Below are 15,211 nucleotides of genomic sequence, written 5' to 3'. Positions count from 1 at the left end.
TAGTGCTGGGGCTCAGTGGCTGCACTATGAATCCTCTGCTACTGGAGGCCACTTATTCTTTTTTATTATTGTTTACCGTTGCTTTTTTAAAAAAAATTTTTATTGTTGTTATTGGATAGAGAAATCAAGAGAAGAGGGGAAGACAGAGAGTTGGAGAGAAAGACAGACACCTGTAGACCTGCGTCCCCGCCTGTGAATCGACCCCCCTGCAGATGGGGGGGGGGTCTCCAACCGGGATCCTTGCACTGGTCCTTGCACTTTGCGCCACGTGCACTTAATCCACTGTGCTACCACCTGGCCCCCTAGATAAACGTTTATAGTTTAATGTTTCATTTCGGGATAGATATGGAAATTGAGGGGCCAGATGGTGAAACACCTGGTTAAGCACACACATTATAGGGCGCAAGGACGCATGTTTGAACCCCCAGGCCCCACATGCGGGGGGGAAGCTTCATGAGTGGTGAAGCAGGACTGCAGGTGTCTCTCTGTCCCTTTTCCTATCTCCTCCTCCCCTCTCAATTTCTCTTGTTTCTATCCAATAATAGTACTGACAACAATAGTAACATAGAGATGGAAATTGAGAGAGAAGGGATAGAGGCTTTTTAAAAAAAAACTTCAGCAGCACTGCTTCATTGCTTGTGAAGCTACCCATACTGTAGGTTGCAATTGGGGGCTTGAACCTGGTAACATGTATACTCACTGGGCGCACCACTGCCCAGCTCCCTAATGCTTTTTTTTTTTGCCTCCAAGGTTATCGCTGGGGCTTGGTGCCTGCACTACAAATCCACTGCTCCTGGCAGCCATTTCCCCTCCCCTTTTTTTAAATTAAAATGTTTATTTATTTATTCCCTTTTGTTGCCCTTGTAGTTATTATTGATGTCATTGTTGTTGGATAGGACAGAGAAAAATGGAGAGAGGAGGGGAAGACAGAGAGGGGGAGAGAAAGACAGACACCTGCAGACCTGCTTCACTGCTTGTAAAGTGACTCCCCTGCAGGTGGGGAGCCGGGGGCTCAAACCAGGATCTTACACTAGTCCTTGCGCTTTGTGCCACCTGAGCTTAACCCACTGTGCTACCGCCTGGCTACCTTTTTCCCCATTTTTTATTGGATAGGACAGAGAGAAATTGAAAGTAAAGGAGAAGATAAGAGAGGAGAAGAGAAAGGTAGATTATCTGCTGCAACACTTTTGAAGCAACCACCCTGCAGGTGGGGAGCTGGAGGCCTAATCTTTCTTAAAAAAAAAAAAAAGATCTATTTATTGGTTATAGGGCTTCATTGCTCTGAGCTGACTTTCTCAGAGACAGAAAGGAAAGAAACCACAGCTCTGAAGCTTCTTTTAATGTAGTATGGGCTGGGCTCAAACTTATGAGATTTATTAATGAGAGACATGCAAGTATCACTTTAGCACATTAGATGTCAGGGACCCAATTCCTATTTGAAGGTCCATCCACTGCCACTTTCTTCCAGGCTGCTGTAATTTAATGGTTCTATGTTTAGCTCTAAAGCTGTTCTGTATAGAGGGAGTTAGACGACTATTTAAAGTAAATCTCATTAAAATTTTTTTTTATTTATAAAAAGAAAACACTGGTAAAACCAATTTTTTAAGGAGTCTAATTAGTTTCTTATGTAAGTACAAAATTCAATATTAAGGATATATATTTCAAGTTATTCAAAAGAGTGTAAACTAGTATTTGTTTTAAAAAACTTATTGTCTCTCATCTTGAAATCTACAATACTGGTTAACACTGCTCATACCCACAAATACCACCTGAGGGTGCCCAACTGTGATTCCTCTTCACAAAAATGAGGGAACACCTACATTTTAACTGTTTTTACTAGCCATAGCCTAGGGATCCATGTGCAAAAAAAAAAAAAAAAAAAACCTTTGCTACTTAAAGTGAGTTCTGAACACGAGTCTTGTGGCAGAATCTGGGAGCCTGTTATAGAAATAGATTTAAGGGACCAGCATAAGAATCCCGGTTTGAGCCCCCGGCTCCCCACCTGCAGGGGAATCACTTCACAGATGGTGAAGCAGGTCTGTAGGTGTCTATCTTTCTCTCCCCGTCTTCCCCTCCTCTCTCCATTTCTCTCTGTCCTATCTAACAACGACGACATCAATAACAACAACAATAATAACTACAACAATAATAACAACAGCAACAAGGGCAACAAAAGGGAAAATAAATAAAATTAAAAAAAAGAAATAGATTTAAACATTCTCTGTATTCTATAAAGTCAAAGAAATAAATGTCCAAAGGTTTAGAATGTATGCTAATTCACTCAACAATAGTAATTATAAGGCTCTCTTCCTTTCATGAATCCAGAAATACAACTATTGGGGACTTCTCTAATTTAGGCAAGGATCAGAAAATTTCCCTGACTTTTCCCATATTTGGGAGCTACTCTCTGCCATGATCCAGCTTTCTAGTTCTACTCCCAACTCTGACACCATCTCCCCAGAAAATACTTTCAGCACATCTGCATGTTAGCTCTCGGGCCCAGGTAAAAAAATTAGTAAAGTCACGGGCCCTTTGGAATATACCTAAAATAGACTTCCTAGCTTCTCCCAACATGAAGACCCCAAATCTCATCTGCTATACTCTTACCTTTAGGTTCCTGATTATTAAACAATTTATTTGCTTTACATATTAATGCTTTTCAGCCATCAAGTTGCAGATGCTACTACCATGATGCCAACCTGACTTCCTGGGACAGACAACCTTACCAATATGTCCTGGAGCCCCACCTCCCCAGACCCCTACCCTACTAGGAAAAGATAGAAACAGGCTGGGGGTATGGACTGACGTGTCAACACTCATGTCCAGTGGAGAAGCAACTACAGCAGCCAGAACTCCCAACCTCTGTGCCCCATAGAAATCTTTTGTCCATACTCCCAGAGGGATAAAGAATAGGAAAACCTTCCAGTGGAGGGGATGGCATACAGAACTCTTGGTGGTGGGAACTGTATTCCTCTTATCCCACAATCTTGTTGATCATTATTAAATCTCACACACACACACGAGAGAGAGAGAGAGAGAGAGAGAGAGGGAGGGAGAGGGAGAGAGAGAGAGAGAGAGATATCTCCCTCTTACATTTAATGAGGATGGTGGTGGGAGATGGGAAGGACTACTTTCCAGACAGGCATCAGACCCCATTCTATTGTATTTTTCTCTTTTCTGTCAGCTCCCCCCCACCTTAAGATTTATTTATGAAAGAGATACAGAGAATCAGAGTACCACTCTGACACAACTGATGCCAGGAACTAATCATGGGACCTCATGCTTGAGGAAGCAAAGCCTTATTCATAGTGCCATTTCCCCAACCCCCTTTTAAATTGCAACCAAGGTTTTTGCTAGGGTTTGGTTTGCATCATGAACCTATAGTTTTTGGTGGTCTTTTTTTCCTTTTTAGATAGACAGAGAAGAGAGAAAGTGAGGCATCTGTAGCACTGGCTCCACTGCTCATGAAGCTTTCTTCCTGCAGCTGTGGGCCAGGGACACGAACTCAGGCCTTAAATATGGTAATGTGTGTGCTGAGTGTGCCAGCACCTGATCCCACTGGTGCATTTCGGTGGTGATGGAAAAGAAACTTAAAAATCCAATTTGTAAAAATTAACTTTTTTCTCAGAAGTCTGAATTTTACTAGTAACAATTTTTAAAAAAATCTTTAAAAAATTTATTTATTTTCCCTTTTGTTGCCCTTGTTGTTGTGGTTATTATTGTTGTTACTGATGTCGTTGTTGGATAGGACAGAGAGAAATGGAGAGAGGACAGGAAGACAGAGGGGGAGAGAAAGATAGACACCTGCAGACCTGCTTCACCGCCTCTGAAGCGACTCCCCTGCAGGTGGGGAGCCGGGGGCTCGAACTAGGATCCTTACGCCAGTCCTTGTGCTTTGTGCCATGTGTGCTTAACCCACTGCACTACCTACCACCAGACTCCCACAATTTTCTTACTGTTCTGTAACAGCTTGCTTCCATTCATTAGAGGTTATATAAAAATATAAATTTGATGAATATTAAAGTATAAAACTACATTGTTCCTAAAAGTGTCAAAATCTGAAATTTGGCAATGAAGTATTATCAAGAAAAATTTTCAATTTTCAAAAACTTTCCTTGATACCTATCAAGCAAGAACTTGTGAGACTGAAGATGTCTATGCAAATTTCCAACAAGCCATGCCAACAAACTCTTAAAGCTCTAATGTTGTTATATTAACAGATATTTTAATTTCACTATTACTAACTTTCGTGAAAAAGCTACATGAGGTTCTTCTATCATTTTCAGGAGAGACATCAATTATTTCCTAACAAAAGAAGTATATCTAAGATGACTACTAATGCTGACATATTGATCAACATTAACAGAAAACTCTCGTCATGATGGAAATGTTCTTATATGGTGGGAAATAGTCACAAATATCTACTGAAAACCTGGAATATGGCTAATACAACTTGAAAACTTTTAAGTTTTATTTAGTTATAAGAAGTTTGTATTACATAGCTATCTGTGGCTAGCATATTTTATAGAATTTAAATCAACTAAATAATCTAAATAAGACCACTTAGAATCACTTAATAAACTGAGAAATAAAAATAGGGTGCCCCAAAATAATGCAGTTACTTACGTTTGTGGCTGGGAAGGGTCATCCCCCAAAGAAACGCTCTCCCCTTGGATTTCATTGAAACACTTCTCACAGAAATGATACCTGTCGGCAAGAAGGCCATACTGGGGTGAACTGTTCCGTTCACACAACATAGCCCAAGCCAAGCAACGAAGCCACCAATCACAGCAGGCCAAGGAGGGGGACGGGAGCAGAGAGCAGGTCATCAACGGCGACAAGGACATTCAATGGTGCAGATTTATGGGCCCCACAGTTTGGGTTTTTGTTTTTGCAATCAAAGCCAAGTGCAGACAACGACAAGCATGAGGGAGAAAAAAAAAACACAAAACAAACGAAGAAATGAGGGATTGCAGGACAACAAAAAACAAAGCAAGACAAGACAACACAAAGCAGAAAGCCAAGGCAAAGCACAGATTAGCATTGTATCTCAAATGGGATCACAAGTAGCAACGATTACATCAAATAAAACAAAGATGCTTTCCATACACATATCTATATCCTTTCTTCCTAGCAATTAGTATTCTTAATGTAAATAGTCAAAATGAGGAACAACACTGATAAAAATACTAGGGACAGTTTTGCTGTTTTTATTTAAACAGCAGTTACATACATCTTCCCTCTTCCAGAACAAAAACTCACAACATGGCTATAGTAGACAATAATTGTCTACAATTTAAACTGAAAAGCAAGATTTTTTTTTGTTCCAAGGAAATCATAAGTAAAAAATGATTTTTATTGAAAAATCTGCACAAACACCTAAATAATGATCGTAGTCATCAGCTGATATAAAAGGTATGTCAAAACAGTAGCATGAGACATCTCTTTCTAGCTATACTTTTATTTTAGTAACAGAGGTTATAACTTAAAATGACTTTAGAATCTCTTTCCCTAGATTTCAATAAGAAAACAAAAAACAAAACAAAACAATTAGGTTCTAATGATTACAAAGCATAAAGAGAAAACACCTAACTTTTTGTAAATAAAAACAAAAAGTTTGTGACTTTCAAAGCTAGAAATCCACCTGTAGTGCACAAGTTCAGGTGAAAAAGAAACAAAAAAAACAACCACCTGGGGTTGATTTTTCTAAGAATATTGTTGTACAGTCTTGCCTTTACTGCCTCAAACCCCAAATAAACGTCCCAAGGAAGCTGTATTATAATCTGATTACTGAAAATAGAAAATAAATCATGGGTAAGACTGCATTCACTAATGATTACAGTTAATGTTTACACAGGAACAAATGAACAATGATAGAAATAACCCATTGCTGTCACATGCAATGTTTTATAGCCAGCAGTTTGTTACCTAAAAAGCTATTTTTCAAGAGGATCCTTTTAATTTGCTTAGTAGAGTTAAAGCAAATATTCTATTTTTATTTTTGTTTTCATAAATTCCAAAGACAACAGTAGAGACTACAAAAGGGAATCATTAAAAAAAAAGATACAGCTGCTTATCTTTCAGCTAAACAGTTTATTTGGCTGCAGGCTGGGGGTGACAGTGAATTAAGTGCTGAATTCTCAAGCAAAAGGTCTTGAGCTCAATCCCTGGTATAGCACATATAAGAGTAATGCTCTGGTTCTCTTTCCTCTCTCACATAAATAAATCTTTAAAAGCAAAAAGTTTTCTAGGCCATTTCTGCACAAGACAGTGGAAATTTCATGGGCAACAAAGACTCGTTTGAAAATTTTGGCTTTGCCTGGGTTATGGCAAGCTATAAGAAATAGTGGGAGCCTGCCATGAGCTCATGAGTTACTTAACTTCTCAAAAAAAAAAAAAAAGGGAGGGGAACAAAGACAAATGATGCAAGGCTAGTCTCCTGGAAAATGTTACCATTCTGTAAGAAGAGAGCAGTGTGAAGACCAGAACTTGTGCCATACAGCTGTTTTCAAGCATATTACACAAGAACCATGATTGTATGTGTGTTGGTCCATCCGCATGCACACCCTAGACACGCGGACACACAGACCATGGTCCACACAAGGTCAAGCTTACCTGTTCTGGTAACTGTAGTAAGTGGCATCACGAGGGATCGTGCATAACTGTTTGCCATAGCAACAGAGTGTCTGTGGAGAGAACTCCAACTGCAAAATAAACCATCTATTATACAGAAGTCTGAAGGACAAACTACGGTACTTACATTGGCAAATAAAAAACAAAAGTCATTGAAGCAAGTTCACATTTATGTTACTCATGATGAGCTATTTCAGTTTCCAAGATAGTTCACAAAGAATTTTTCCCCTCTTTCCAGGGTTACCACTGGGGCTTAGTGCCTACTGCTCCCGAAGGCTATTTTTTCCATTTTGTTGCCCATGTTGTTGTTGCTCTCACTGTTGTTGGATAGGAGAGATACTGAGAGAGAGGAAGGGAAGAGAGTGGGAGAGAAAGATAGACCCACAGACCTGCTTCACCGCTTGTGAAGTGACCCCCCCTACAGGTGGGGAGAGGGGGCTTGAATCCGGATCCTTACAGAACTTTTAGAAGCATAGTAGTAGGGGAATGGATGGTAGTGCAGTATATTAAGTGTACATAGCATGATGTGTAAGGACTGGCATTAAGGATCTTAGAGCCCCTGGCTCCATACCTGCAGGTGGGTCGCTTCACAGGTGGTGAAGCAGGTTTGCAGGTGTCTTTCTTTCCCCCTTTGTCTTCCACTCCTCTCTCAATTTCTCTCTGCCCTATCCAGAAACAGCAATAACAACAAGGGCAACAAAAATGGGAAAAAATGTGACCTTCAGGAGCAGTGGATTTGTAGTGTAGGCAATGAGCCCCAGAGATAACCCTGGGGACAATAAAGCATAGTAGTAAGATACTATGTGCAAGGACCCAACACCACAGGGTGTCATTAAGGGGTTGGTTGGGTAGAGTGATGTTTTATTTCTTCCCACCTTTTTATTTTTAAAGTGAGAAACTTATCTTGCTATGGGGCTTGTGTGAGGTCCAGTACAAAAATAAAAAAAAATTATCAATTATCAGTGCATGTTCTCAACTCTCAGTGTAGTATATAGTATGATATAGTAGTCACATCCTGCACTAGTTATCAAGTGAGCTCAAACTGAATTGGAATGCATAGCTAAAGTAGTATATGCCAGGCAATATGTTATTTGCACCGTCAGACAAATACAATCAAGCCCCTGCTCCAGATGAGCTTACAATCTATTACTTATCAATCATTAATTCACAATTCTAGTTCATTTAATTTTAAAATATTGACTTTATGTGAGTCAGTTTCACATGAGGGAGAAGCGAAGAGATGGAAACACACCCACATATGTGGTGTCATAAATGGTCAAACTGGTAGGGTTAGAGTGTCATCAGACACATACAAGTCTTGCAAGCTATCCACTGAGTTGTTGTCATTTATTTATTTACTTTTTATTATTATTTGTTTTCCCCTTTGTTGCCCTTATTTTGTTGTAGTTATTGTTGTTGTTGACATCATCGTTGTTGGATAGGACAGAGAGAAATCGAGAGAGGAGGGGAAGACAGAGAAAAAGACAGACACCTGCAGACCTGCTTCATTGCCTGTGAAGCGACTTCCCCTGCAGGTGGGGAGCCGGGGACTTGAAGTGGGATCCTTAGGCCGGTCCTTCTGCTTTGCGCCGCTGTGCTACCGCCCAACTCCCGTAATTTATTTTAAAGCATTTATCTGTGAAAAAAAAAACTCTTACCTTTCTGCCACAACAATATCCAAGGCTTTGCATGACTGGGTCTATTTCTTGTTCAAAGACCTCAGACAACTTGGAGCAGTATTTATATACCCGTGAGGCTTTCCGATTATATAACCAGGCATTGTTAAACATAAGCCAAATGTCATCCACATATTGCCAAGGCTCCTGATACTGTCCAGTGTCTAACTTCCTCTTGATGGTAGAAAGATCCATAGGGCTTTTCACAATATCAAAGTAATCCTAGAAGGACCAGTGATATCAAACATTTTACAAAGGACCCAGTTTATTTAAGATAAGTTACTACAAATTTTCCAGACATCAGGCTACGGTCAACTGATACTTTACTATGGCATGAATTTCACTACTTGTAACATTTCAGTACTAACAGAGGTCTATAGATGAACTTAGTGATACATTTAAGGGACCAGAGTAAAATAAAAGGGAGAAAATAATTCCTAAATGATTTCTGCTCCCCACCCCCACCTAGTGTGTAAAGGTAATATTAAGAGTAGATAAAGCTAATTTGAGTCCATATTTTATGTCAGGATATACTATTACTCAAATGATAAAACATTAAAACCACATGACCCAAGAGAAATACATGGGCCCACCATACAAATATTCATCTTCAATAGCCATAAACACCATAGATAATGTGAAATAACCACTGTCTATTAGTTTGAATGATTAAAGAAAATATGGCATATGATTCATTTAGTAGAATATTACTGGGCCATAAAAGGGAATGAAGCATGAGTCCATACCACATTGTGGACAAGCCTGATAAGTGATAAAAGTTATTCACAAAGAGCTATACATTGTATTTAATGAAATGCCCAGAGCTAACAAATTCATGGAGGCAGAAAGCAGAAGGCTAGAGTTTACTTAAGGCTTAGAGATATGTGGGGGTAATTACCTATATACATATGGCTTTTTGGGGGGTGGGGAGTAGAGGAGGGTTAGGTGATAAAAATGATCCAGTACCAAGTGTGTTGATGGCTATGCACAATTTTAGGGCTACACAAAACCAGTGCATTGTAGATACTCTTGAAGTAGGTGGCTTATAAAATGAATAATTAAAACAAAACAGGAGTGTACTTACAGGGATTTCCAGAAATTCAGGGTCCACAGGTTGACGAAAAGGAATGGATTCTGGATCCTGTCGGTAAAGTGCCTCCAATGTTGGCATCAGTGCCTGTCGTAACTCTTCTGGTTTGAAAACTAGCAAGAACACACTTAAAATAAGTTATCAATCGGAAAACAAAGCAAAAAATATGCTATACAAATTATCACAAAATTAGCTACACTGTCCTCATGGAAATTAAGGAAGCATGTCTTGCTTCTAATTCCTGATTTGCTTAGGGCAAACATTATGTCTAATTACCTTTTTGATTCATGAGTTAATTTTTCAGTCAAATTTAGTCTTAAGAAAGTGGAAATAGAATCTCAAATCTTCCAAAAAGCTATGAGACCTTGTCCAAATAAAATTCCAAAAGATAATGGCTATAGTAAGGGACGCTGTGAGTTGGAATAGAAGTCCCCATTTGTGATGCCAGCCAGCATTTATTAAGTTAGAAATATGACTCAGTGCAGTATTTATTTATTAAATCCACCAGGGTTATTGCTGGGGCTTAGTGCCTGCCCAGAGATTCCAGCACAACTGGTGGCTGTTTCCCTTTATTTGATAGGACAAAGATAATTTGAAAGGAGAGGAGGAAGGTAGGGAGAGAGGCAGAAAGAAACTTGTAGTAATTGCTTCACTTCTTGTGAAGCCTGCCCCTCTGCAATTGGGGGGTGGGGCCTGAATCAGGTTCTTTGCACCTGGTAACATGTGCATTGAACCAGGTACACCACACCTGCCCCACTCAGTGCAGTCCTAACACTAAAGGAATCAGAACCTGCAATAGGGAAGAGACCCTCAATGTCTGCTGTTTCTTGAGGTCAGAAAAAAAAAAGATAATTCACTATAATAATGGTAAATATTCGGTTTGAGCATCCGCTCCCCACCTGCAGGGGAGTTGCTTCACAAGCAGTGAAGCAGGTCTACAGGTGTCTATCTTTCTCTCCCCCTCTCTGTCTCCCCCCCCCCGCCTCCATTTCTCTCTGTCCTATATAAAAACAGTAACTACAACAATAAAACAACAAGGGCAACAAAAGGGAATAAATAAAAAAAAAATAATGGTAAATACTAAGATTATTATTTTTTCTTAGAGACAGAAAAAGCAAAGAGACAGAGAAATGAGAAAGACAACACAGCACTGGGGGTTGGGCGGTGGCGCAGTGGGTTAAGCACATGTGGCGCAAAGTGCAGGAACCGGCGTAAGGATCCCAGTTCGAGCCCCCGGCTCCCCACCTGCAGGGGAGTCACTTCACAGGTGGTGAAGCAGGTCTGCAGGTGTCTATCTTTCTCTCCCCTTCTCTGTCTTCCCCTCCTCTCTCCATTTCTCTCTGTCCTATCCAACAACGAATTGCATCAACAAGGGCAATAATAATAACCACAACGAAGCTACAACAAGGGCAACAAAAGAGGGGAAAAAAATGGCCTCCAGGAGCAGTGGATTCATGGTGCAGGCACCGAGCCCAGCAATAACTCTGGAGGAGGGAAAAAAAAAAAAAAGACAACACAGCACTGACGCTTCCTTCAATGTTGTGGACTTTGGGCTAAAACATGAACCACACACATGATGAAGCAGCATGCTATCTAGGTCCAGAATAATGGTCTCATATGACCAAATTATGCTTAAACGGCTGTTCCCGTGCCTCAGGCGGTAGTGCAGTGGGTTAAGTGCACATGGCACGAAGCGCAAGGACCGGCATAAGGATCTCGGTTCGAGCCCCTGACCCCCACCTGCAGGGGAGTTGCTTAACAGACGGTGAAAGCAGGTCTGCAGGTGTCTATCTTTCTCTCCCCCATCTCTCTCCACTTTATCTCTGTCCTATGCAACAACAACATCAGTAACAACCACAATAATAATTACAGCAATAAAAAAGGATAAGAAAAGGGAATATTAATAAAAAACATGCTAATAAAAAAAAGGGCTGTTCCCATGTTTCTCAAAAGGCAGAACAAGATCTTCATATGTATCCCAAATGGAATGTTAAAACTATTATTCATGAAGCTATATTAAGTCATTCAGGTTTGAATTTTTATTTATTTATTTTGAATTTTTATTTGGTGCTTGCTTCATCAACAGAGAAATAAGAAATATTACAATACCAAAGTTTCTCAAGAAAAACAAAGATTCTTCATAGTACAAATAACATCTCAAATACACAACTGTTTTTTTATTTTTTCCATGCCAGAGCTCTGTGCTGTGTGTTTCTATGATTTCTAGTAGCCCCTGCTTTTTCCCCTTGTAAGTTTAAGATAAAGAGAGATACTAGGAGTCAGGTGGTAGCACAGTGGGTTAAGTGCATGTGGTGCAAAGTGCAAGGACCGGCATTAAGGATCCCGGTTCAAGCCCCCAGCTCCCCACCTGCAGGGGAGTCGCTTCATAGGCGGTGAAGCAGGTCTGCAGATTTCTCTCTTTCTCTCTCCCTCTCTGTCTTCCCCTGCTCTCTCCATTTCTCTTTGTCCTAACTAACAATGACATCAATAACAATAATAAAAAAAAAGGGTAACAAAAGGGAAAATAAATATATTAAAAAAAGAGAGACATTATAGCACTTGTCATGCATTTTGCTTCCATATGGGGCCAGGGGAATGAACCCGTTCCTCAGGTACAAATAAGTGTGTAGTCTACTGGGTGGGGTTGTCTTGCAGCCCCATAAATCTTTTTTTTTTTTTTTTTTGCCTCCAGGGTGCCTGTACCATGAATCCACTGCTGGGGAGGCCAGTTTTCCCCTTTGTTGCCCTTGTTTTATTATTATTATTGTGGTTATTGCTGTCATTGGATTGGGCTGAGAAATCCAGAGGATGGGAAGACAGAGAGAGGAGAGAAAGAAAGACATCTGCAGACCTGCTTCACCGCTTGACACTCCCCCCTCCCCCGCAGGTGGGGAACTGGGGGCTTTAACTGGGACTATTATTATTATTATTATTTTTGCCACTAGAGTTATTGCTGGGACTTGGTGCCAGCACTATGAATCCACTGCTCCTGGAGGCCATTTTTCCCATTTTTTTTTTGCCCTTGTTGTGGTTGTTATTGTTGTTATATCTGTTGTTGTTGGATAGGACGTTGTTGGTGGATAGGACAGAGAGAAATGGAGAGAGGAGGGGGAGACAGAATGGGAGAGAAAGATAGACACCTGCAGACCTGCTTCACCACTTGTGAAGCGATCCCCTAGAGGTTGGGAGTGGGGGCTCGAACCAGGATCCTTACGCTGGTCCTTGTGCTTTGTGCCACGTGTGCTTATCTCACTGCATTACCGCCCGGTCCCCCTTTTATTTTTAGTTTTTTAAAGCTATTTTATTTATTAATGAGAGAGGGAGGGAGGAACCAGAGTATCATTCTGGCTTTGTTATTCTAAAATGAAAATATCCTTTTAATGTCATTTAAAAATCTTATGAAGAACATTTAAAAAAAGACTTTCTTACATATTTTATAAGAGATATTCGAGCAAGAGAGAATGAAGAGGCTGAGCCCATGCTACTCTTGGTTTCTCCATATTTCCAGAACACATCTTAAGACTTACTCTTCTTCTTCGACTGTCCTGGGGCTGGAGAGGACTGGGTAGCTGAAGTACTTGGCTGATCTTCCTCCTCTTTTATTTCAGTTTTTAATTCAGTGCTTCTTTCTTCTGTTTCTGCAGGTTCCACTTTACAATCTTCTGCTTTAGTCTAAAAGGTAGGAATCTCAGTATTCCAAACATATGCAACTGAGAAGCAAATACAATCATTCAACTTATAGACCATTTCTCACATGGTATCAATGAGATTAGACCTGTTTATCAAAACAGTTTCCCGAAACATGTTTAAAGCAGACTCCTAGGTTGAGGTCCTAACCAAAATACTACTCCTATCCTTACCTCAGGAATATCCTCTGGCTGAGAATCTGCTGGTTCTGGTTGATCCACTTCCATTTTCACCTCTATTTTCATTTCCTGTGAGGGCTGCTTTTCAGGAATGGTCTGAGAATTCACTTCTGTGCTACTAGTAGATGGTGGGTTTGAGATCTGCCCTTCAATACTTACAGCTGGCTGGGAAAGCTAGGGGAAAAAAAAGATTTTGTCACTTATAGCGAAAATCTGAGCTAAATAATAAGATGACATGATTAACCACCTCTCTCTAGGCTAGTGTCTTATATCTCTTTGAAGTTTTTCATTTACTCTATTAAATTAGGCTGGTTATAGAAAAAAGATCCACAAATGACTTAATTGATAGCTATCATTCAGTGGCAGTACTGTGTCAGGGATGGGGACTTCAAGGAAGATTGCCTCAGAGATCACTTTTTTTCCCCCCCCAGAGCTCACATTTATAGAGAAATGAAAAGAATGACTATCTTAAAATATGTCTCACAAGGAGAAGTTTGAAAAGTACACGGGATACTATTTTCTATATTGGGTGGGTGTATTGAAACATGACATTTCTTTAATTCATGGGAGATGAACAAGACCTGAGCACTATACTACTGTTTTTTATGTGGTGCCAACACTTAAGCCCTAGAGGTTCATGTATGCAAGACATGCGGCTGAGCTAACTTCCTAACCCCTTGAATAAACACATTCTAAAGGGACAGTTAGCTCTTTTTCCTTACTACTGCAAGACACTTCATAGTAGGAAGTTATTATTTCCAATGACTATCCTACGCAGAATAACATTAAAGTCTCTCTTCTTATGCTTGGCTTTCCTTGTCCATCAGAATGATGAAGTAGTTACTGGTAAACAATGCTTTATTTTTTATTTTTATTTATTTTTAAAAACATTTTATTTATTTATTTTCCCTTTTGTTGCCCTTGTTTAACATTGTGGCTATTGATGTGGTTGTTGTTGGATAGGACAGAGAGAAATGAAGAGAGGGGAAGACAGAGAGGGGGAGAGAAAGACCTGCTTCACCGTTTGTGAAGCGACTACCCTACAGGTGGGGAGCCGGGGGCTCGAACCGGCATCCTTTAGCCAGTCCTTGAGCTTTGCGCCACGTGCGCTTAACCTGCTGCTCCACTGCCTGACTCCCTAAACAATGCTTTATGAGGTAGTTGTGACCAACAAGATTTCTTAGTTCAGGGGGCCACATGGTGGCACATCTGGTTAAGCGCGTACAACAGTGTGCAAAGACCCAGGTTCAAGCCCTTGGTCCCCACCTGCAGGAGGGAAAAGCCTCATGAGTGGTGAAGCAGGGCTGCAGATGTCTCTGTTTCTTCCCCTCTCTATCCTCCCGTCCCCTCAATTTCTTTTTCTATCAAATAACAAATTTAAAAAAATTCCCAGTTCAACAATACAATTAATATCAGTGATGAAAAAGTTCTAAGCCTCAATACAGTTCTATCAGCAAGGATGCAATTATTTATTAGAATGTGACAAATGCAGTGAGTGTCTCACAAGAAAGTTAAGGTCCAGGGGCTGGGTGGTGGCATACCTGGTTGAGCGCACATGTTACAATGCTCAAGCACCCAGTCCCCACCTGCAAGTGGAAAGCTTTTTTTTTTTTTTTCCTCCAGGGTTATTGCTGGGCTCGGTGCCTGCACCATGAATCCACCGCTCCTGGAGGCCATTTTTTCCCCTTTTTGTTGCCCTAGTTGTTGCAGCCTTGTTGCGGTTATTATTGCCATTGTTGACGTTGCTTTGTTGTTGGATAGGACAGAGAAATGGAGAGAGGAGTGGTAGACAGAGAGAGAGGGGAGAGAAAGATAGACACCTGCAGACCTGCTTCACTGCTCGTGAAGCGACTCCCCTGCAGGTGGGGAGCCGGGGGCTCGAACTGGGATCCTTATGCCGGTCCCTGCGCTTTGCGCTTCTATGTCGGAAAGACATAGAAGCCAGA

General features: G+C 40.6%; 1 protein-coding gene across 1 annotated transcript in view; it reads right to left on the bottom strand.

The window, feature by feature from the left end:
- EP300 (E1A binding protein p300) overlaps positions 1 to 15,211 on the bottom strand; it is a 108,766-nt gene that overhangs the window by 27,489 nt on the left and 66,066 nt on the right. Inside the window, exons 15-20 of the mRNA XM_007523412.3 lie at positions 13,260 to 13,439; positions 12,927 to 13,071; positions 9,394 to 9,512; positions 8,292 to 8,531; positions 6,616 to 6,704; positions 4,627 to 4,707 (exon numbers count right to left, since the gene is read on the bottom strand). Coding sequence (XP_007523474.1) covers positions 4,627 to 4,707; positions 6,616 to 6,704; positions 8,292 to 8,531; positions 9,394 to 9,512; positions 12,927 to 13,071; positions 13,260 to 13,439 — 854 coding nt within the window. The remainder of the gene's footprint in view (positions 1 to 4,626; positions 4,708 to 6,615; positions 6,705 to 8,291; positions 8,532 to 9,393; positions 9,513 to 12,926; positions 13,072 to 13,259; positions 13,440 to 15,211) is intronic.

The sequence above is a fragment of the Erinaceus europaeus genome, chromosome 4, assembly GCF_950295315.1.
Source record: "Erinaceus europaeus chromosome 4, mEriEur2.1, whole genome shotgun sequence".
Classification (NCBI taxonomy): Eukaryota; Metazoa; Chordata; class Mammalia; order Eulipotyphla; family Erinaceidae; genus Erinaceus; species Erinaceus europaeus.
Note: the sequence above shows the minus strand (reverse complement) of the source record. Positions and strands in the feature narration are given on the sequence as shown.